The sequence below is a fragment of the Rattus rattus genome, chromosome 1, assembly GCF_011064425.1.
Source record: "Rattus rattus isolate New Zealand chromosome 1, Rrattus_CSIRO_v1, whole genome shotgun sequence".
Taxonomy (NCBI): Eukaryota; Metazoa; Chordata; class Mammalia; order Rodentia; family Muridae; genus Rattus; species Rattus rattus.
In genome coordinates, this window is record NC_046154.1 from 263,224,047 (window position 1) to 263,247,211 (window position 23,165).

General features: G+C 41.4%; 1 protein-coding gene across 1 annotated transcript; it reads left to right on the top strand.

Moving 5' to 3' along the window:
- Positions 1–4,459: 4,459 nt before the first annotated feature.
- On the top strand, positions 4,460–9,188 carry LOC116884108 (putative Dol-P-Glc:Glc(2)Man(9)GlcNAc(2)-PP-Dol alpha-1,2-glucosyltransferase). Its single transcript, XM_032885319.1, has 3 exons — positions 4,460–4,740; positions 6,108–6,305; positions 7,815–9,188. The coding sequence occupies exons 1-3, from the start codon at positions 4,570–4,572 to the stop codon at positions 8,868–8,870; spliced, it is 1,425 nt and encodes a 474-aa protein (XP_032741210.1). The 5' UTR covers positions 4,460–4,569; the 3' UTR covers positions 8,871–9,188.
- The last annotated feature ends 13,977 nt before the right edge of the window (positions 9,189–23,165 follow it).

Below are 23,165 nucleotides of genomic sequence, written 5' to 3' on the forward strand. Positions count from 1 at the left end.
GCAAATACATAGGTGAATGCCAGCAGCAAACCACTGAACTGAGAATGGGACCCCTGTTGAAGGAAATCAGAGAAAGAACTGAAGAGCTTGAAGGGGCTCGAGACCCACATGAACAACAATGCCAACCAACCAGAGCTTCCAGGGACTAAGCCACTACCCAAAGACTATACATGGACTGACCCTGGGCTCCAACCGCATAGGTAGTAGTGAATAGCCTTGTTGGGGCACCAATGGAAGGGGAAGCCCTTGGTCCTGCCAAGGTTGGACCCCCAGTGTAGGGGATTGTTGGGGGGTGGTAATAGGGGGTAGATGGGAAGGGGAATACCCATAGAGAAGGGGAAGAGGAGGGGTTAGGGGTCTGATGGACAGGAAACCGGGAAAGGGAGTAACATTTGAAATGAAAATAAGAAATACCCAGTTTGAAATGAAAATAAGAAATACCCAATTTAATAAAAATGGGGAAAAAAAAGAAGGGAAGAAGTGTGGTTAGAGGCTGGATGTCTTTGGACAATGCTTCAGTGTAAGAGGACACTTACATACATTCTTCACTTACAAGTACAGGATTGGGGACAACCCTGTTTCAGAAATAGAGTTTCACTCCATGTACTAAACTAGGACTCTCTTAATTATTAAGATGTATAAATTAATATGGTAATAATAAATGCAAAAAAGCCCTCAACTGTTTTTCAACCAAAGGTTTACTTCTTGCTAACAATATCTAGTTTCAGGATTCAGCAAAAACTGTCGAGTTTTTCACAACACCCAACATCATAATTTAAGTAACAAGCCACATTTAATAATGAAGGAATTCATCAATTTACTGATTACTCCTCTTCAAAGCTAAACATCTCTCAAAACAGTTGAATGTTACTGATGATATAGTTTCTAAAACTAGGTCTAAGGAGATACAGTACACTCCATTCAAGCCCCTGAAGGAGTTATTCTAATGTCATGATTTAGGAGCAGAGCTTAGGAAATGTTTATAGAGTTTATTAAAAAAAAAGTTACTCATAATCTAGGGGTCTTCAGTAGGTCCATTTTCTCTGCCAGTTAAAAGAATTAAAAGGCACAGAAATTTTAGGCAGTAAGACAGCATCAAATAGAATCAGCACATAAAGATTATTAGGATGAGGAAAACACACACACACACACACACACACACACACACACACAGAAAGAGAAAGGATCTCTGGCAGAGTGATGGTGGTGCAAAAAATAAGAAATAAATCAACATAGGGAAATGGAATCTCAGTTGAATCCCAAAATGGTGAGAGCTGACTTTATTGGTCTGAGAGAGGGGCATGGGCTCAGTATAGGAGAGTACCGGAGAAGGCACCTAGAATGGCCTGAGTTTTTGTAATAGGGTAAGAGTGTGTGTGGCTTGATTCACCAAGCCTGCAGAGATAAACTTCAGGTCATGGTTAAGTCAGATTTCGTGGTTTTGTGGCCCTAGGACTTGGGCATCGTTATTTTCTAGTGTTCCATGAGGAGGTTTCTTTTAAGTCTTGGGGCCCTAGCTTGGGGGTGGGGAGTTTCCTTTAGATGGGAAGCCAAAGCCAGGTCTCTCCTTAAAAGCTGGGGGTTTTAATGGTCTTGGGGGGATGTAATGAGAATTCTGGAATTTGGGTTTCTTTTAAAACACACACACACACACACACACACACACACACACACACACACACACACACAGACACGCGCGCGCGCGTGATATTGTAAGGATGTTTTCATTTTAAGCCCAGGTGTGGGGATGTGAGGGCGTTTCACAGCTGCTAGGATTTGCCTCACGCTCTAGCAAGCCACGGTTTTGCCAGCTGCAGATGGTTTCTGCCATTGTGTGATGTTCGGAACTCTGGGTACTGTTCAGAGGGCATCTAAATGCTAGGGCTGAGAGAGGAGGGTGGGTGGTTGTTGGTCATTCAGAGGGTTTGGTTGAAGTTTGTCAGAATTATGCTCAGAGGAAAAGCCAAAATGAAATAAATTAGATTCAGGGATCTCTCTCTCTCTCTCTCTCTCTCTGTCTGTCTGTCTCTCCTCTATCTTTCTTTCTCTCCCATCTAGTGATAGTAGTGGTAAAAACCAAGGAGGTTAAGGGTGGGAAAAAGAAGAACCCGCAAAGTAGCAAAGACCAGTAACTGTACAGGGGAAGTCTTCCTTCTCTAATTTAGGATTGGTCAATTGGAACAAAGGAAGGCTGATGGATCCCTAAGTTTGGGGTAAATAGATCCTTGTTTGATATTGAATTTTTCTAGTATCTTAACTTGTCACACAGGTTCATCGAGATGGGGCCAGAAAAAGTTGCCAGGCTTTTGTTTTGGGTTAGGAGGCTGAGGAAAAAGGCAGCTGTGTTGGAAGTTACATAGGCATGGCCCTCTCCTATGTCTGCCAATCTGAGAAAGTTTAAATTCTAGTCCCTCAGAGTATCATAATCCAAAATCACCGTGATAGAAACAACCTTTACTCGCAGAGTTTCTTGCATCTGGAAATGACTTTTCTGTGTTTTGAGAGTGTGTGTATACTCTGCTTTTGTGTTTATAATCCTGTCCAGCACACTTTGATATAATCTGTCTATAAAGTGAACTTTTTGAACCAATGGCCTTATTTTGGGGTTTTCCTAGGAGCATTCTGTAGGGGGCAAATTATCAATGGTTACCCACTCCAAAAAAAAAAAAAAAAAAAAGTCTTTAACCATTAGTCAAAATTCTTATATTTTTGGTTGTGAGTCTAGCCATCTCTCCAGCCCCATTAGCCAAAATTCTAATAAAAGTTTTACATTTTTCTACGTGGCTGACGGGAACAAAATTGGGATGTAAATTTAAACTGAAAATGATCAAGTGCTTTCAGTTCAGTAGAAATTATAATTATAAACTATAATTATAAATTATAAGACTACAGTTACAACTCCTAGTAAACAGCCATTTTCTACTTAATCTTAGGTATATTATGTATCTTCATCTTGTTCCATAAAAAAACTTTAAATAAATTAACAGAAAAGGTACTCAGCAGTTCTGAAAGGTTACATTTTCTTGAAACGTTCAGTTAACTAATAAGAGTAGAGAGCCCATATGTAAGGAGTTAGATGTCCAACCAAGTTCTTGGTGGCAATTATTCTGATGAGAATGTACAGCATAAGAAAGTAACCTTGTGCTTTTCCCCTCATCCATTATATCTATCGAAAGCCAGAAGCTTCTATGGTATGCATTGTCATGACTGTGTATATGGTCATGATTGAGCAAGCCTGGTGGGTTTGGGGTCAGTGGTAGACTAAATTACCTGAAAAAGACCTCAAATTCATAATTGTAACATGAATAATCAAAGGGGATATAAAGGGTGGACGGCATTAAATAACATGTCATCATAAACCCTGACGTTTAATTCCGGTTTTTCTAATAGTCGAGGGGAGCTAATAATACACCCAGTATCTTTCAAGGAAATTTCTATAAATGAGCTGAATTAGCCACGACTCAAGGAAAAGAGCTGAACCGACACTCCGAGGTTGACAATTTAAAAGAAATCTCAGTTGCTTTGTGATGTGTCGCTGCCCAAAACAACCTGAAGTTACCAGAAGCTGTTCCCTACAAAACGTCACCAACCATGATGAAAACATAACCTTCTTCAACTATCTTCCATCTGCAGCCTCAATTCCAATCTCACAATAAAGGAACTATGTGAAGTCTACGTAGCCTATAACTTTATAGCACCATTTTGAGACTACACGCATAAATATTCCACAGCATCGCACATTAAGATGCATAAGGGGAACACATTACAACAGAGATAGATGTTAATGACTATTTATTTATTATTTTTTTTAAGGACGGAATTTACAGTGTCCCCGGTTGATCTAGAACTAGGAACAATCCTCCTGCCTCAGCCTCTCAAGAGATGCTAATACAGGTGTGATCCACCACCCACAGCAAAAGCAACCAAAACACATTCACACCAACTCTGGATGCTAACTCAATCTCCCCAGGCGTGGGCCCGCAGAAAATACTGCTCTGTAAACGGATAGGCTCTTCAAAAGGGGAAGTCGCCCTGAAGCGAAGGGCTGGTCGCCTGTTTAAATCTAGAAAGCATCAACCTTCCTTCATTACCCGCCAGAGACGACGGGATGGGATGCATTGTACCGAAGTTTCTAGCAATTCATCTCACTGGCAATGGAGAACAGCGATAACCGTAAACAAATGCAGTTTGGCAGCTTAGAGGTTAGAAAGTTGGGAACACTCATCGCCATCTGGAGATCAGAAAGTAAAAGACACTCTTCCTTTCCATAGCCTAGCGACGGCGGCGACACAACCACCGGCTCCCGCGTCTGAGGCCTGACCCGCCCTCCCTCAGCCTCTGGCCACTCTGAGAGCTCCGAGCAGTGATTGACAGGAAAGCCGTCCGGTGCGTTGCAGAAATGCTTCACTCCGGAAACAGTGACCCCACGCTTCCGTCCAACGGTCTCCCAGCATCCATTGCGTCCCGGCCCCGCTGCGCTTCATCCGGCAGTACTGAGCCATTGATCCCGTGTTCCGGGCTCGGCGCTCCGGGCTTCCCAGGGCTGGGCCCGGGACGCGGCTTCCCGCCATGGCGCAGCTGGAGGGTTATTACTTCTCGGCCGCCTTGAGCTGCACCTTCCTGGTGTCCTGCCTGCTCTTCTCCGCCTTCAGCCGCGCTCTGCGTGAGCCTTACATGGACGAGATCTTCCACCTGCCGCAGGCGCAGCGCTACTGCGAGGGCCGCTTCTCACTGTCACAGGTTGGTTGGTCTCTGCTGGCCGGGCCCCGGGATGGACTCCGCACAGCCTGTGCCCTTACCTCTTCCCTCTGCCCTCCCAGACTTAAAACGTGAAGGGAGCTGGGTAGTGACTGTACCTAGCCCCGAGATTTATGGCGAATTTGTTAGGTGAATGCTTAAAGAGCAGGTAATGCCGGAAATTCGAACACCAGATTGTAGCACCTCACGGCAATTGACCAATTTGTCTTGCTAAGCCTTAGGACTAGAGACATGCAGGTGCCCCCTTGAAAATGCAGAAAAAAACAAAAACACCTAAAGTTTACCTCTGAGGTTTTCCACTCAATGTTTTGAACGCGCAGTGGAGAGTCTTAGGGTACCAAAGAGTTGATAGTTTTATTCTAACTTCATTCTTAGTTTTTTTTTTAGAAACGTACTGTTGTCTGGATTAAATTGGCAACTAGTCAGATTGCATCATTAAAAAATACATATTTGATTACGTAAATATACACAATGCGAAGATAAATGTACTTTCCTTATCTGGTGAACACAGTATGGGTTGGCTACTGCTCCGAAACACAAAGTCTGTTGAAGAAAACCTGATTTCTTGGTACTGTTACTGATAACCTTTGCCATTTTAAGGATCACTCACCCGCAAAATAATAGTAATTATGGTCTCTAATACACGATGTGTTGCACGATGTAAAGCAAGGCTAAGCCCAAGGCCCAATTTGACAGGTTTTGTGATTAGAAATCTTACAATGCAGCCTTTCTAGACACTTAAGGGTCTTAAGAGCCACCAGGGTTCTAACTATTGTTTGTATTATGGTTTGTAAAATTGGGACCTGGGCAATTTAGTCACAGAATATACCTTTTCTAAAGAGTGAGCCCTATTAGAAAGTAGAAGTGATTATAACTTACTTTCTGTTGGTTGTTGTCACTTTGATAATTGCAAACAGATTTGAGACAGGGAAGAAAATGTTCTTAAAATGGGGGCTGTGTTGGTAGCTCAGTGGTTGAGAGCCCCTGCTATTTTGGCAGAAGGCTATCAGACTTCTCTGTACCCACGCTGAGCTGCTCACAACCATCTAACCTCCAGGTCCAGAGGATCCCATGCCACCTTCTGGCTTCCTTGGGTACCTGCTTCAAATGTTGCAAATACATATACTTAGGTGCGTGGGCACACACACTAAATCTTAAAAATAAAACTTAAGAGATACCTAGTCTACTAGGTTTTACTTAACCATGTCATAGAATATCCTCTCCTAGTTCTTTATTATTGGAACAGATGAAACTTAATTTCTTTCTTTCTTTCTTTCTTTTTTTTTTTGACATTTTATATCGACGGGATAATTACTGCTCTGCTTCACTGGCGGTCTTTTCTTTTTAAGTGGGATCCTATGATTACTACATTACCTGGCCTGTACCTGGTGTCAGTCGGAGTGGTCAAACCTGCCAGCTGGATCCTTGGCTGGTCTGAGCATGTCGTCTGCTCCATCGGAATGCTCAGATTTGTCAATCTTCTCTTCAGTGTTGGCAACTTCTATTTGCTGTATTTGCTCTTCAGGAAGATACAACCCAGAAACAAGGTAAGTGCAGAAGAAAAGTGTATAGCACGTTTTCTGTGCACTAAAGTCCACAATTAGGAATCGGCTTTACAAGACATGGAAGGAAATGTCCACCAGTGAGCATTTGTGTTTTTTTTAAAGCTAAGTGGAAATTCTCTACTTACATGGAGAAGATACTTGCATTTAGATACTGGAATAACTGTATTTGAAAATCCAAAGTAGATGTTTGTTAGTGAGTGAAACCAGTTTAATAGTTCCATGTTTTCGGTCCTCTTTAGTGGAAAGGAATTCTAGTTGAGTTTTGGTATGATTTCATAATTCATATCTTGGAGGTAGATTGCCTGGGTTTAAATTTAATCCTGGCCACAATTTATATTGTGACTTTTATGTCTTTGTCAATTTGAAGTAAGTTAAATCAGATACCAAATAGTAGTAATACATTTGTCTCATTGAATTAGTGCTAAGAGTACAGGTACTAGGCTAGGACCTAATACACGATTTCAATAAATGTTAACTGTGGCAGTAACATTTAATAAGATCTTCTCTGCAGTATGAATTGAGAAGGAGGAAGGCATAAAATACTGTAAGGATTTGGATGATACGTGGCAGGAGCAGAGAAATACTGTCTCAGCCTGATGGAATGAAGGGAGGAAGGAAGGCTTTGTAAATAGCATTTACAAAACACAGGATTTTCAGAAGCAACAAGATGTACTATCTATATGCTAAGTTTACAAGCTGTTGTGGAACTTTACCTTGTGATCCACTGACTGATGGACTTAGGGTCTCACTCTATAGCTCTGGTTGACCTCAAACTCTCTGTGTAGTTCTGGCTGGCCTAGAACTCACACAGATCAAGCTGCCCCTGCTTTCCAAGTGCTGAGATTAAAGGCACGAGTCAGCACACCTGGCCTGAGGAGGACTTTAATCAAAGAGATTCAAAACACTTAACTAAAATTGTCAGAAAAGAGAAAAGAAGACATTTGAGTTGGGAGTAGGCCTGCATGATTTTTTTAAAGGAAAAATACTTGTAATTTTGTCATACAAAAAAGTAAGCATTTCGTACAGCCTGCACATTTCCCTTGTCTGTAGTGTAGAGATGCGAAGGGTTCACTTTAAAGGGTGGTGGTGATGGCTAAGACCTAAGTTCAGGGTAGTGCAGCTGGCCACATCTTTACTGTGTTCCAGTTTCTTTGTTCCTCAGGTGCCTTAGTCCAGTGTCTTAGATCCAGTGACTACTAAATGATTTCTTCTGTGATTGAAAAGATTTTAAGCTATTAAGAGCTGTACCTCATTAGTATTTTAACAGTTTCCAAGCTGATTAATGTTACTGACAATTACCTGAAGTATCCTTAGATGTTTGGTTGTGAGCCTAGCCTTTAACGGCTGAGCCATCTCTCCAGCCCAACCAGAAGTATTCTTAAACATCATGTTACAAAGTTGGAAATACAATTCATTTAAATTAAGCTTCAGTGAATTTTTAAATAAATCTCATTAATTTATCCTAAAAATAATTTTTCTTTTTCCTTCAAGGCTTCTTCAAGTATCCAGAGAATCTTGTCAACATTAACCCTAGCAGTATTTCCGACCCTCTATTTTTTTAACTTTCTTTACTATACAGAAGCCGGCTCTGTATTCTTCACTCTTTTTGCTTATTTGATGTGTCTTTACGGCAACCATAGGACTTCGGCCTTGCTTGGGTTTTGTGGCTTCATGTTTCGTCAGACCAATATCATCTGGGCTGCCTTCTGTGCAGGACACATCATTGCACAGAAGTGCAGTGAAGCCTGGAAAACTGAGCTACAGAAGAAGAAGGAAGAGAGGCTTCCCCCGGTTAAAGGACCACTCTCGGAACTCAGAAGAGTTCTTCAGTTTCTGCTGATGTATTCCATGTCCCTTAAGAACCTGAGTATGCTTTTCCTTTTGACCTGGCCCTACATGCTTCTGCTGTTGGCATTTTTCGTTTTTGTGGTGGTTAATGGTGGGATTGTCGTGGGCGATCGGAGTAGTCATGAGGCCTGCTTCCATTTTCCTCAGTTGTTCTACTTCTTCTCCTTTACTGCCTTTTTTTCCTTCCCTCACCTACTTTCTCCGACCAAAGTCAAGACTTTTCTTAGCTTAGTTTGGAAACGTAGGGTTCAGTTCTCTGTGATTACTTTAGTCTCGGTATTTTTGGTTTGGAAATTCACTTACGTCCATAAGTATTTACTGGCAGACAATAGGCATTACACGTTTTATGTGTGGAAAAGAGTATTTCAGAGACATGAAATTGTCAAATATTTATTAGTTCCAGCCTACATGTTTGCTGGTTGGGCTGTAGCTGACTCTTTAAAATCAAAGTCAATTTTCTGGAATTTAATGTTTTTTGTATGCTTGGTTGCTTCTACGGTTCCTCAGAAACTACTAGAATTCCGTTACTTTATTTTACCATACATTATTTATAGGCTTAACATACCTCTGCCACCCATATCTAGACTTGTTTGTGAACTGGGTTGCTATGCAGTTGTTAATTTTCTAACTTTTTATATCTTTCTGAACAAGACTTTTCAGTGGCCGGATAGTCATGACATCCAAAGGTTTATGTGGTAGTGGCAGGGATATTTTGAACTGTAAGAGCCTATTTCTACAACAGATAACTGGGTAAAGGAGTATGGATTTCTTTTAAGTAAATTCAGGGAGACGAAAAGAATTACATTTGAGGCTAGTCTAAAAGCTTAGATAATGTTAATAAATTTGCTTGCAGTTGTCTTGAGAATCTTTTCAGAAGTTTGGGGATTTTCCATGTATGTAGGGGACTGGGTGAGCTCTGTAATACCAGAACCTGCCCACCAACTTCCTTTGTAAAGAACAGTGAAGAATGTGAAAACTGTTTACAAATAAATGACCTAGTGGTATTTCTGAGCAAAATTGCCAGATATTGCAGTAAACATAGCTCTGGTCTTAGAATAGCAGACGTAACAGATTATGAACGGGATTCTGGGATGTCTATCTAGGAATTGGGTATTTTAACTAAGAATATAGAAGTGATGAAGCCATTTGAACTAACTCCTTATTTGAAGTTTTTGCAGGCCAAAGGTAAGCTGTCCTGATTATGACACCGTTTATAGATAATCTTTCTGAAATACTGCTCTGTTAGTTATCCAGGGCTCCTGCACAAAACTGACCACAAACCTTGTGGCTTCAGAGTTTTTTCTCACATACGTATAGGCAGCACCTAAACTCGAGTGCTGGCAGAGCTCACTCCTTCAGGAGACAAGAGTCCATTGTTCCTGTTCAGCTCACTCACTTAGAGGGGCCTTACTTTTGGACAGGTCCCTCCAGTCTGTCTGTGTCTGCACAGGACTATCTCCACCGGCTTCTTGTACAGTTAATGCCATTGGCTTTAGGGATCCTCTGATTCAGGGTAACGGTACCTGGAGACCCTGCATTATATCTATCACATTTTTAAAGTAAGTTCCCTTTCAGAGGTCCCATCATTTTGGGGTGTGTGTGTGTGTGTGTGTGTGTGTGTGTGTGTGTGTAAGTAAGATGACCTTGATGAGAGCTTTTAAGTAAAAGTTAGTTTTTAAAGGAGAGGCCAAAAAACAACAACAACAAAACCCAGATGGCCACGGTCATGTGATTTACATTTGTCCCTATTATCCAAACAAACCAGAACTCAGAAGGTGAGAGGTCATTGGTTTAGTTTCATTTTATAATTTAGGAAGCACTACTAGGCTCTGGGGTTTGCTCTGTCTGGGTTCCGGTTCTGTGCTGCTGTTTAAAGTTTGTTTATTCGATTGTCACCATTGTTACAGACACTGTTGCTTAGTCCTGTGCTGAGAGCGTAAACACGGACATGTGACTTAAGCTTACTTAGCCCACTTCCTGAGCTTTACACACACACACACACACACACACACACACACACACACACACACACACACACACACACACTCCCCAAAGGAACAGAACCTTTTATTTTATTGTTGGATGTTTTCTTTGAGTTTTAAATATGTAGTAAATTTTATACAACTTTAAAAACTACTTGGATAAAAGTTACAAGCATAGCCCTGGCTGGTCAGCCCGCACAGACCACTCTGATGCTTCCGAGGTTTGCTCAAGTGTAACAGTGACTGGTGTGTTATCACATCAGAAAGCTTCATGACACTTTATTATGATAGAAGCTAAGTCCAGGAAGCAAACACTTGCAATTGAGTAAAGCAAGTGCTGTCTGATGATCTTAGTCCCTGGCTTTCGTGTCTGGGAACGCAGAGGGATGGAGTGCTTCATCCCAGTAGTCTGCTGTAAGGAGGAAGCACTTTGTCCCATGTCATGGAAGGAGGCTGCTTTCAGATATGTCGAGTCCCTTCAGAAGTAGGAGACATCGTAGGGGTCTACAGAGAGAGAGAGAGGGTACTGGTATTCTACACCACTTCCCATTATGTATTGGAAGTAGGACTTGGCATTTCAGACTGCAGCGCCATGGACTAAAAGGTGCTATTTAGTTGTTACTGTGATCTTAAAAATGGATGCATGTTGATACATTTGAGGTAGGGGTTTGGTTAATGTTGCTTGGGCAGTTGACAAGTTGATGGTCATTTGCTGATAAATTTCTCAGTCTTTTAACGAAAGTATGTGAGAGAAAAAGGCTTCACCCGGCGGTTCACTTTTGGTTGTTCAAATTAACAGCCCCATCTCTGAAGTCATTTCACTTGGGAAAAAAATCCTTGCTTTTGCAAATGTAGATTGTATTTCTACTTTAATTTTTAAAAAGAATTATCAAGTAGTTTTCATTAGACTTAATTGATTTATTGATCATAAGAGGCTCAGTGGTTAAAAGCTTCAGCCCCCGTTGCAGGGACCCCCGTGTGGTTCCTCGCCCCTAGGGCAGCCTCTAGGGCACTGACTGCAGGCGTCCAGCTCTGCAGCCCCCTGAACTCATCTGCTGTAAACACACTGCCCACCGCATACTTCAGTTAAAAAGTCTAAACGATCAGTGTAGAAAATGTCAGCTGCTGAAGGGGTGTGGAGCGAGAGTTCTCCATCACCCTTCCAGTAGGACATTTTAGAGCCTTTATGAAGAGGCCCAGGCTTGCCCGAGCTGCTCTAGGCTCAGTGGTCAGTTTTAGCAGCTCTGCTTTCTGTGACAATCCACAGGCATAGACTCACTTCCCAGACACATAAGAACGAGTGTGTGCACTGTACCTGCTTATATTTACGCTTCCGTGGACAGCCTTCCCACGGCTGCGTCTCACCAAACCTCGTGGCATAGTGTGTTGTACTTGACACATAGTACATAATCTTGTACGAGGAGATTTCTGTGCTCATGGACCATCTGTGTTTGTCGTTGTAGAACACCCTCTGTAAACTGTGATTTACTTACAGGGAATAGCTTAGGGTATCCGGGATGTATTCTGGTGTGAACTTACCTGACTTGACTGTGCTCATCGCCTTTGTCTGGAGAGGTGAGGTGGGAGTCCCAGCTTTCACTTAGAACTCCTAGAGGGTGGACGTATATTTTAGGTCAAGTTCAAACTGTATTCAGGTAAAAGCATATCTTAGAGCAGTTAGAAAGCCTTTAAATGTTAAGACAAGTGTAATTTTAATGTATACAATATTTTGCATAGATGAACTTAAGATGTAGAAAAGAATGCCCTTGATTTTGGTTCCACATAAAAAAGACAGATTGTTGAAAGACAGGTGCTTGTTCCTGATCTCAGATGAGAATGTTATGTCTGAACTCTTGTTAGTACCTGGGGTGAGTCCTACCGTGTTTCAACAGGATTCATGCTGTAGTATATATCTGTATGCTCATAAACATGCTGTTTGATGTATATCGAGTAAATTTGTATTGAATGGAGTTTTCAATATAGAAGGAAGCAGATATTCTAGAAAAGTATCATATAACCAACTTAATCTTAGGAAGCAAATGTGTTTTATACTAAGAGCCATCCTGACCCATCCTCTGCCTGTTTTCTGAATGTTATTTTCTATAGTAATGAATTCAGTCATGCCCATTTAGTATGCGCCGTGTGCAATAGGGTTGATTCTAATAATACCATTTAAATATGAAGTCATTCAGTAATTACAGTAAGTTTTGATGACTTGTCTTTCTTTTACATTTCAATCAGTTAGAAACATCTTCTGTTTGGTTTTAGCTCTCTGATTTGCTTACTTTTCTTTGGGTGCATTTTATGTATTTGAAGTCAATGGCAAAATGTTGCTGAGAAATATAAACAACTTAGTTAATGATGACATAATTTTAATCATAATCATAATCGAAATGATTCCAGCACTAAATTCCATAATGTTTGGAAGTTATTTCTAAAGTAAATTTGGTGATAATAGGTATCTAATAATCTCTTTTTATTATTTAAAATGAGATATTGATTAGTGGCATTCTCCATACCTTAGACACTGTTAAAGCAAAAGTAGGTAGGATATATTTTTCTTTAAAAAAAGTAAATATATGGAATTTGCATTCAGAAATTTGATCAGTTCAATTTATTTGAGCCCTGTACTTATCACTGTCTTGCTGAAGATGAATAAGAATGAAAAGAATTACAGTAGTCATCTTTCTCAATAGTGTTTTGCTGGTTCACACACACACACACTCACACTCTCTCACACACACACATCATAAAGCTGAGCTTTTGCTATTCTGCTTCGCTATCAAAGCTGTACTGGTCTGACCTCTCATGTTATTGTGTGAGTTACAGGTTTTTAAAATCCTTAGGAGCCTTTTAGAGGAACATGTATAAAATGATAAACGCTTAGGTTTTATTACAAGATGAATTGTTGAACAAATTGTTGATGTTTAATTGGAAAAACATAGCTCCCATAACAATAAGTTCTTCCGGTTATTTGAAAGCATAATACATTTCTTTAAATGTAGATCAGTGGTCAACAAATAGGTTTTAACTCACAAAAACACCCTTTCTTAATTATGTTGTCTCTTTAGGGGCGTAGAGCTCCCCTAAATAAGTTTTGTATTTACTGAAAATATTTCACTGGGAAAGCGTCAGTGGCTTGAGAGAGTAGATATGGGATAGTGTCTTTTCAAGGGTCTCAAAACCTGCCATTTTAAACGTGAGTTTATTGCAGTTCATGTTCTTTATATTCTTCGGTAAGTCAGGTTCAAGAATCTCTTGAAGTATTCTGCCTTTCATATATTTTGTTTCTGAAGTAAAGTGGATGTTTAGCTTTCGTTAAGCTGGTTTTTAAATTGTGTCATACACCCAGCCACAGATGGTGTAAAGTCTTAGTGCACCAGTAATGCAGTGTTTACCTCACATACGTTTGTGTTCCTTTGTCAGGAGAGAAGTGTATTTGGGTTTCCCCTGTAGTGAGGAATAGGAAAGTACTGTGTAATCAAATTTGTACTGAAATGTTTACTAGGTGATGACAGTGGGCTACATTTGAACGTATTCTTGTAATTTAACTTTTTCTACTAGTCTGGATTAAATTTTTTATAGTTTTGTATTGTTTTGAACCACAAAGATTTATAATTCTCCACCTTCATTAATGATTATTTGTTGTTCAGGAAGGGTCTCATAATCCAGGCTAGCCTGGAATTTATAATGTAGCCAAGAAAGACCTTGAACTCCTGATTCTTTTGCCTCTACCTCTGGACTGCTGGGTTCCTGGCATGCCGCACCATGCCCAGTGTATGCAGTGCTGGGGATCAAACACAGAACTTAGGGCAGCCGGCTAGGCAAGCAGTCTGCCAGCTGGGCTGTTTCCTCAGCCCTGCTGCTTCTACTGTGACCGAAAATGTTCCCTGGGTTCCATGAAGTGAAGGTAAATGTGAAACCAAAAGTCATTTGTTCCGTGATTAGTTATGTCTTAGATGACGGAACCTAATGCACCCGGCCATGAAACTGTTTACCTCACAGACTGGGGGATGTTTCTGATAGTGATAATAGGTTTGGAAACAACCTGAACTGTCTACTTCTGTCTCACTGGTTCTCAGGCCTCTTGTGTTAACTGTACCACATACGCGGAGAGACTGAGGAGAGGGTGTGTTTTTGTCTCATATTAGAATAAGCAGAATGAGTATTTGTCTAATGTTACAAAGTAGCTGTGTGAGCTGCCTTTATGAGTGGGCAGCCAGACGAGAATCGGGCTCTTAGCTGCAGCTGAGATGGAGTAGTAGGAAGGACACTGAGTCTACCTTCATTTTTGTAACATTTTGGAAAACAAATTCCATAGGAAATAGAACTCCACTACTTTTCTAGATCAGACAGTTGAGGCGCATACAGACTGTCTCTTCCAGAGCAGGCAGTCTCTCCCATTGTGTCATCACGGCCTCAGCTTGTTGTGTGAACACAAAATCTACAGCACGGGCTGAAGTTGTCAGCCCGATTAACAAGGAAGTAAAGATCTTTGATATCCAATAGAGATGTAGTTGCCTAAGACTTAATTTCTCAAAAGAACTTTGGAAATAAATGGTTGTTTTAAACTGATCTGTGATTTTTAAATAATCTTTTCTGAAAGAATTTGATGTTTATTTTAAATATGTGAATATATGTTTTAACCGTTTTTTAAGGTTTTACATTTTGTTACATTCAAAACTTAAGATGTTTGACTCTAAAATTGTGATTCATGTCATTTAAACTCTTGAATAAACCTATTTATAAGAATAAAAGCTTTTTAAATAGTTATTCAGTATGTTTATTTTATTGGTAAGGTAATTCATATTTTGTAACATATTGTGCTCTCCCAACATGCTCCTAGTCCAGACTGAGGGCTGGCTGCTGTTTCCATCCACGCTGCTTCAAGCCATTTTCCTACCCAACTGTAAACTACTGGTCTTGAACCAAAAGGAGTGTTAACATTCCAAGTATCTGTAGAAGAGCCCGACACTTCCCTGGGTATCCATAATTCATAATACTTCCACAGTAACTAGTCAGGCAAGGTCCTGGATGGTCACACTGAGTTTCTGGCTAGGGTTTTCTTTGTTAGTCTAGGTCCATAGAAAAGCTGAAACTTACCAACACCTCTACCTTGGAAAGAGTCAAACCTTGGACTTTGGCCATTACGAAGAGATTAATACTGCTGTGTTTTCACTCTTCGTGGGTGTGGACTTTCCCTTCACACCCTGCTAAGAGGTTACCCAAAGACATAAAACACACATCTGGGGGCCCCTGTGACTCTATTCTTGGACACCATCTATTTACAGCTATTTTAGCAGTCCTAAATTCTGTCACAAGGTAAGTCGGTCATTTCAGACTTCTCAGGTATCCTCCGACAATGATAGATAAATGTGGTCCACCCAGTAAAATCTCTTACGTAATTTATTGAGTCTGGCAATTTCGTACATATGTAAAGTACATTCTGATCGGTGTAATCCCCCTCCCACCCTGTTGCCTGGGCAAGCCCTTTATGTGATTTTGAGACCCATCGAGTTTAAAGAGGATGACAGTGTGATCACATGAGCTTGGAGCTGACAGCCTGGGGATCTGACCAGTGGGTACACAGCTGAAGACAAGACTGCCCTTCCACTTGCAATGGCCAGTGGAGCCATGGGCACCACAGGCACCTTGAAAGGAAGGTAATGGCAGAGTTGTAGGACTCAGTTCATTTAGGGAATGAACAATTTATTTTTTCCACCTTTATTTATATAGCACTTAGCTACTGAAGATAACACTGAAGACAGATTTGATCAGTCTTTATGACTCTTCTGTTCCATTCTTTGAGTTCCTTTCACTGCACCTCCTGTATCTGAAATTGTGGACATCTGGATCCTGAAATCCCTAGAATCCGTCAGTAGCAAGTAGTAGAGAAATGAGGGTAAGACTCTTACGATCTTTTCCCTCAATTCTATTTTTTTTTAATTAATTTTGTTACCCTTATTTTTTTTTAATTTTTCTTGGATATTTTATATATTTACATCTCAAATGTTATCTCCTTTCCTCACTCTCCCATACCCCCTTACCCTGCTTCTATGAGCTCCCCCTCCCACCCACCCATTCCCACCTCAACACCCTGGCATTCCCCTACATTGGTGAAATGAGCCTTCATGGGACCAAGGGTTTTTCCTCCTGTTGATGCTGGACAATGCCATCCTCTGCTACTTATGTGGCTGGAGCCATGGGTCCCTCCATGTGTACTCATGTACCCTCAATACTTGATAGATTGCAGTAGGTCCTTAGCAGGCAGCCCCAGCTGATGTGAAGTCATGATCCCAGAAGACAGCGCTCATAATCCTCCTTGTCTTTTGTCTCTTAGATTCTGTCTGCTCTCCTGTGATAATCTATGAGCCTTAGGGAAAGTCGTAGAAGTAGTTTTGCATTCACCGACATCTATTGCAAATATGTTTCTTTGGTCAGGGTTAAGGGTAGCATGGTTATTAACAAGTAGTTTGACAAGGATAATTTAACTACACAACAGTATTGGTTTGCCTTTGGGATGCCTAAGCCTTCTTCATCCATACACAGGCTTTATTATTAACACCATTAACAAGTTTTACAACACCATGCATGAATACCTTCTTGTGGATTGGGCTTCACATCTAACCAGTGAGCAGAGCTGGTTACCCCACGACAGTTGTGCTACTATTGTACCAGTGGATGCATTTACCTGGAAGGTTGGTATTTTAATTCATAGACTTTACATCTGGGTGTGATCATTGATAACCCTCCACCCCAACAGCTTGTGTAGAACATTTCAGTACCATGAAAACCAGCCAACAGGAAAGTAGCGTCTAGCACAGTTCCAGCATCACTTCTTAATCACTTGGCAACCAAGTGTGCTGTCTTAACCAATAGGGTCTTATTAACTAGTTCTGGTGGGTTATCAGAAAAGAATAGCAAGAGTATTTTTGGGGAAACCTGAGGTATTCCTGACCCAACAATTCATAAGAAAGTCTCAGGCCTGGTACTGGGGTTTTGTTTAACAATCCTTGACTTTCAGGAGCAATGTTATCCAGACATGTAGGATATCCCCCTTCCAAATCTTTATTCTTCGCCTAGATTTCTAATGTACGGCCTCTCATACATTCTTGGTTTGGGTTAATGTCTCTCCCTTCTCTGCCATCTTTCCATCCCCCTGCCCTCGATCCCTGCTTAAACTGAAGCCTTAAGACTTGAAGCTAGGACCCACATATTGAAGAGAACTCGCCGTGCTTGTCTTTCGGAGTCTGGACCACCTGGCTCAGTGTAATCTTTTCTAGCTTCGTCCATTTACTTATGATACGGCATAGGGAATTTGTTTTCTGCTCCTGTCTCCTCTGTTTTGTGTACTTTTCTACTTGAATAGAAATCCCTTTCCTAAAATTCAATGAATTTTCTTCTATGACTTTATTTTTTAAAGATTTGTTTATTTATTATATATAACTACACTGTATCTGTCTTCAGACACACCAGAAGAGGGCACCAGATCCCATTACAGATGCTTGTGAGCCACCATGTGGTTGCTGGGATTTGAACTCAGGACCTCTAGAAGAGCAGTTAGTGTTCTTAACCACCAATCCATCTCTCCAGCCCCCTTCTCTGACTTTATTGAATGTATTTTATTTGCCTTTGACCTGGATTTCTTCTCCTCCTATGTATGATTCATTGTTTGGACTTTCACCGTGCCCCGAAGGTCTTGGATGGTCCTTTAATGAGTTTAACATCTTATTTTCTCTGACCAAGTGATTCAATTAGAATCACTTTATTTTCCTTTAAGTTCTGGTATTATATATTTACTTGATTCCTTCTGTTTGTTTGTGAGGCTTTGACCTTATTAGTTTTACCGAATATTTCATTTCAACGTTCATTATAGCTCGAGCCTTCTGTTGAAACAAGGGCCATTACTGTGGGATTAATAACTTCCGGAAGAGGCATGCCGTCTCAGTTTCCCACGTTGTTTGTCTTTGTAAGGATTGTTGGTTGTGCCGTCGGTATCGTTGTCAACCCACACTTTGTTGATTATGAGTTGGGATCTCTGTATGCTGTTTCCCTGGCTTTGCCGGGTGGTGCTTAAAGCTCATTCTTGGGGCTACTCAGTCAGTGCTGACTCACAGCTGAGGTACGCAGGCGGTCCTGTGTTGACCGGGGAAAGTGATAGTTTCTGGTCTCTAGCAAAAGCTCAGGACTCTTAGATGGCCAGATAGGTAGAGGTGAAAGCAGCCAGTAAGGTGTGCAAGTGCTGAACACAGGTCCTCAGAGTTTGCCATTAGGGTCACCAGTGAGACTTTTCAAGTATAAATCACATTTATTTAGTTCCTGGTTGCCTTTGTCTAACACTCTGTTGGTTCAAGTATTGCTTCCTCTTTATGTAATTAAACTGTGAGAGACTGACTATGAAAAGGTTCCTCTGCAATTACCTGCTTAAGAACCCCGTCTCAATTGTACCCAGGGAATTCATTGTGTAAAGAAGGAAAATGCCTCCATTAAATTGCCCTGTGGTTCTGTCCTGTGAACATGACCATGACAACTCTTCCAAGGGAAAACATTTAACTATGACTGGATTACAGTTTCAGAGGTTTAGTACACTATCATCATTGGCTGGAAACATGGCACTGTTCAGGCAGACACGGTGCTAGAGAAGGAGCTGAGAGTTCTACATCCAGATCAGCAGGCAGCAGGAACTGACTGAAACACATTTCTCCCTCAAGACCACACCTTCTTCAACAAGTGCACACCTCCTAATACTGCCACTCTTTATGGACATGAGTCTATGGGGGGGGCATTTCTATTCAAGCCACCACACGTCCATTTTCTTGATTGACGATTGATGTGGGAGGCTCAGCCTATTTTAACTAGAGCCACTCATGGAAAGGTGGGCCTGGGTTGTATAAGAAATCAGGCTGAACAAGCCTCAAGGAACAAGGCAGCACAGAGTATTTCTCCATGGCCTCTGCTTCAGTTCTTACCACCAGATCCTTGCCTTGAACGTCTATCCTGAATTCCTTTATGCCGAGTGACAATGTAAGACGATATAAACCCTTTCTTCTCCAAGTAGCTTCTGATCGTGGTGTTTACCACAGGAACAGAAAAGAGCTAGGACAGTAGCTGAGACGTAATCCGTGGCAGAAAGGGATCTCAGGCAGTGAGTCTTACGTAGAACCACTTAGAAGTCTTTACTTTGGTCATAGGACTCTATCTTTCTTTGTAATACAGAGAAAGGCACTCAAAGCATGAATTATAAATATTTCACTACCGTATGAAAATATAGGACCCCTCGGTTCATACAAATATGTATCTCACGTTGTATGCCCACACAAAAGCGCAGGTGTATCTGCAGATAAAAAAACATATGATGTAAGAAGGTACTGCTCAGAAAAGAAGAAAGAAAGCATGAAAACTGGACAGACGGGAGGACTGTAAGGACAAAGAGCGTCCTGAAGGACAGCCTGTCTCCAGTGATGACTTCCAGAACCCCCTTCTGCATGATAAAATCTCATGTGGGAGGCATTTTGGGAGCAATGAGTCCACCACATTGCAGAGAGAGGCTGCAATATGGCTGACGGACTGCCTTCTCTCTGCTTCTACTGCTTGTCTGGAAAACGTTCTTGGTCTAGTAAATTCCTCCGTGCAAGTAACTATGGTGGGTAAATTTCAATCGCTATTTGGGAATTTGATTTCCAAGGTGCATTACTCGACATCTCCCTCCAGGGGGCAGCCTTGGACATCTTTTCTATCAGTTTAACTCTATTCTGTTAGCTTTTCTGTCGTCACAGATGTTAATGTAAATTTTTTTCATTACAAGCTGAACCAGCTAATTATAGCTGCAATGCATTCTCCATAATTAAGAATATACTGAGTGATTTAGAATTCCTGGAGTTTATATGTGGTCCTTCCATAGAATTCTATTGTTGTTGTTGTTGGTGGTGGTGTTATTTTTGACTCATTGACTGAAAAGTCAAATACTTTTAGACAGTTGTTGCAGACAGCAGTATAGAACATCAAATCATGGTGTTTCAGTCATCAAGTGGGAGAGAAAAACAACCTCAGCTCTTAGCCTTGAACTTTGATTTAGAAAGTTAGATTTCAACTGTTAACAGAATCGACCATTTTTCTCTTGGGGCATTTTAAGTGCTTATTACATTGGCTTTCTTAGAAAAGAGTTTTCTAATATATATAAATATTTTTTCTAAGCTATATATATATATATATTTTTCTATATATATCCCCAACCAACATATATTACATATTAATATGTAATATATTACACATATCACACACATACACATATATGTGTATATATCATGTTTAACATGTATCTTTCATATACTCCTGAAGTACCAGGAAAGTGTTAGGCTTTTCAAATTCTGTCTTTGATCTCTAATAATGTCCTTTGTGCTTAAGTTGGGTTGTTTTTTCTGTTATTCAAAACTAGCAGCTTTCTCTGGGAACGTGGGACCAAGTTGTACTCTTGTGTCAAATAGTACCCCGACAGTCTACTTCTATTGAAATGATAAATTTCTTTTCAACATGCTGTTACAAATGATTTCAGAATTCTGAATCAGACAGGGGTGGTAAACAAAAGCCGTGTGATTTTCCTACAGTCACATGCTCCCCCTTCCTCCTGTGGTTTCGCCCCTTCTGCCATCGCTTCCGTTATTCCATCCTATCCCACCTTTCTTTCTTCTCTTGTGTCAGTTGATACTCAGCCCTGACCCGAGGAGCTGCAAGTCCCGAAAGAGCATGGAGTTTGTCTACTCGCTTTGTTCAGTTTGTCCAACCCCAAAAGACCACCAAGGAGCTAATTCTGATGCAATCGCATTAGGATCTCTTTATTGCAAGCTGGAGTTGGGGGCTCCCTGCTAACCCTAACACAGCAGAACCAGAAGGTGGAGCCCAAACCCAGATTCAGGCAAGCATTTAAGAGGGTTTCTAGCCTGGCACACATTTGACTGGGAGGCCATTATGCCTTTATCATAATTGGCTGGTGCTGGGAGCCAAACCATAAACGTAACTTCTGCTTTTCTCCTGATTGGTGGTTGTTAGGAAGTGATGTGTCAAGGGTAGGCTTCTAGATTCATGTAGATTGGTTGGGGAGTAACCTGGAAACCGGTGCTAGATACTGGCTTGTTAGGGGGTAACCTGGAAACTGGCGCTAGATACTGGCTTGTTAGGGGGTAACCTGGAAACCGGCCCTAGATACTGGCTTGTTAGGGGGTAACCTGGAAACTGGCGCCAGGTGCTGGTTTGTTAGTTAACTCGAGGATAGAATCTGAACCCAAAAGATCTGGTCTCTCAGTTCCACATTCCAAAATCTAGTCTTAAATAATGGAAAAGTAACTCTAGCTGAAGCTGAAGGAAGTAGGAAAGCCATCAGAAGCTCAAAGGCACACTTTTAATAACCTAACACCTTCCGGGCACCTCATGTCTAGAACTGGCTCTCGACGGGGTTTCCCTGCTTTGGTCACTTGTTTGATTTTCTTTGCCAGATTGAGTCTCTCGCTGTAGCAGCTGTGACCAGCAGAGGACCTGCATTTATACCGAGTCTCCTTAGCTGTCACTGAAGAATAGGATTGAGGTTTATCCACATCCTGTCTTTGCTTATGCTGAATCTTGGGTCCAGGAAACTCTTGTCAGTAAGTATAAATGACCAGTGTCTGCTGCATGCGAGGTCCTGCTCAGTGGAGTCTCATTGTTAACTTAATTCTCAGAGGAACTATGAGAGACAAGCATATAAAGAAGATATCATTCCAAGGCATCTGTCTATTTATCCGTTTACAGTTAAAGAACTGGGAAATAAAAAGCCATGTTTAATACAAGGGAATTCTCCCCCCATCCCCGACCCCTGAGCACGATGCTCAGAGAACATGCAGATTCTAGCATTTGGCGCACATAGCAATGAGTATCCCCAGTTTTTTTCCATAGCTGTCTCCCAGGAAAAGGTAACCAATGGGGCAAGACAACACTTTTATAAGCAATAACTCTGGGGAAAACAAATCATGAATAGGAGTGACATTTGCAGCTTTGGTGACTTTTTTTTTGGCGGTGTTTGACTAAGGAATAACTTTAAAAGCTATTTATTTGTAGTGGGTGGGTGTGAGCATGTGTGTGTCACATGTGTGAACATGTCCACAGAGATATCCTTTCCGCTGAGACTGTCGTGACAGGTAGTTGTGAGGTACCCAACATGGGTGCTGAGAGCTAGACTCTGGTCCTCCGCAAGAGCAGCGAATGCTCTTGACTGCTAAGCCATCTCTCCAACCTGTCCCTTCAGCAGTTGGGAAACAATTAGCTTCAGGATTGCCTGGCTATCAGGAGACTGAAAGGACCACATATAACATTGGGAGGAAGCAAACTGATTATGTGAAGAAAGGACTTTTAATTCTTATATTTGGGATTAGAGATGGTCTCTTTAAGACCCCAAAATGGTTGCCAGTGCCCGTGTCAGGTGGTAACTTCAAGTCCGAGGTAACAATTTTCTTTTCTGACCACAGTTGGTAACCAAATATAAAACCTGCCAGTGCTCTCACGATCCCAACCATAAGCAAAGAATGAGGCAAGTGTGGACCACGCTAGAGTGAATGTCCATCTAGGGACAGTTCTTACCTGTAACCTCCAGGAGTATCATCGCTGAATTTTATATAAAGACGCTGCTTGGGAATGCCAGATGGAGCCATGGTCAGAAGGGGATTTTGCTAACTAAACCAGCAACACATAAAATACAATGGTTAATTTTAACTAGCAATTTTGATTGGATTTAGGAGTGACATGGGGATTAAGAAAGTACACTTCCGAGTCTGTGAGGGCATTTTTAGAGGTGATTACCAGAGGTGAAAAGGCCTGTACTTAATGTGGCCAGTACCATGAATAGAATGGGGCCCTGTGGGGAGTGGAAAATGGATCAGGAAAAAGACCATTAATGCCTGCCTCCCCCCCTCCCTTCTCCCTTCCTCCCCAGAACCCCCCCCACTCACACTCACACACAGAGTCTCTCTCTCTCTCTCTCTCTCTC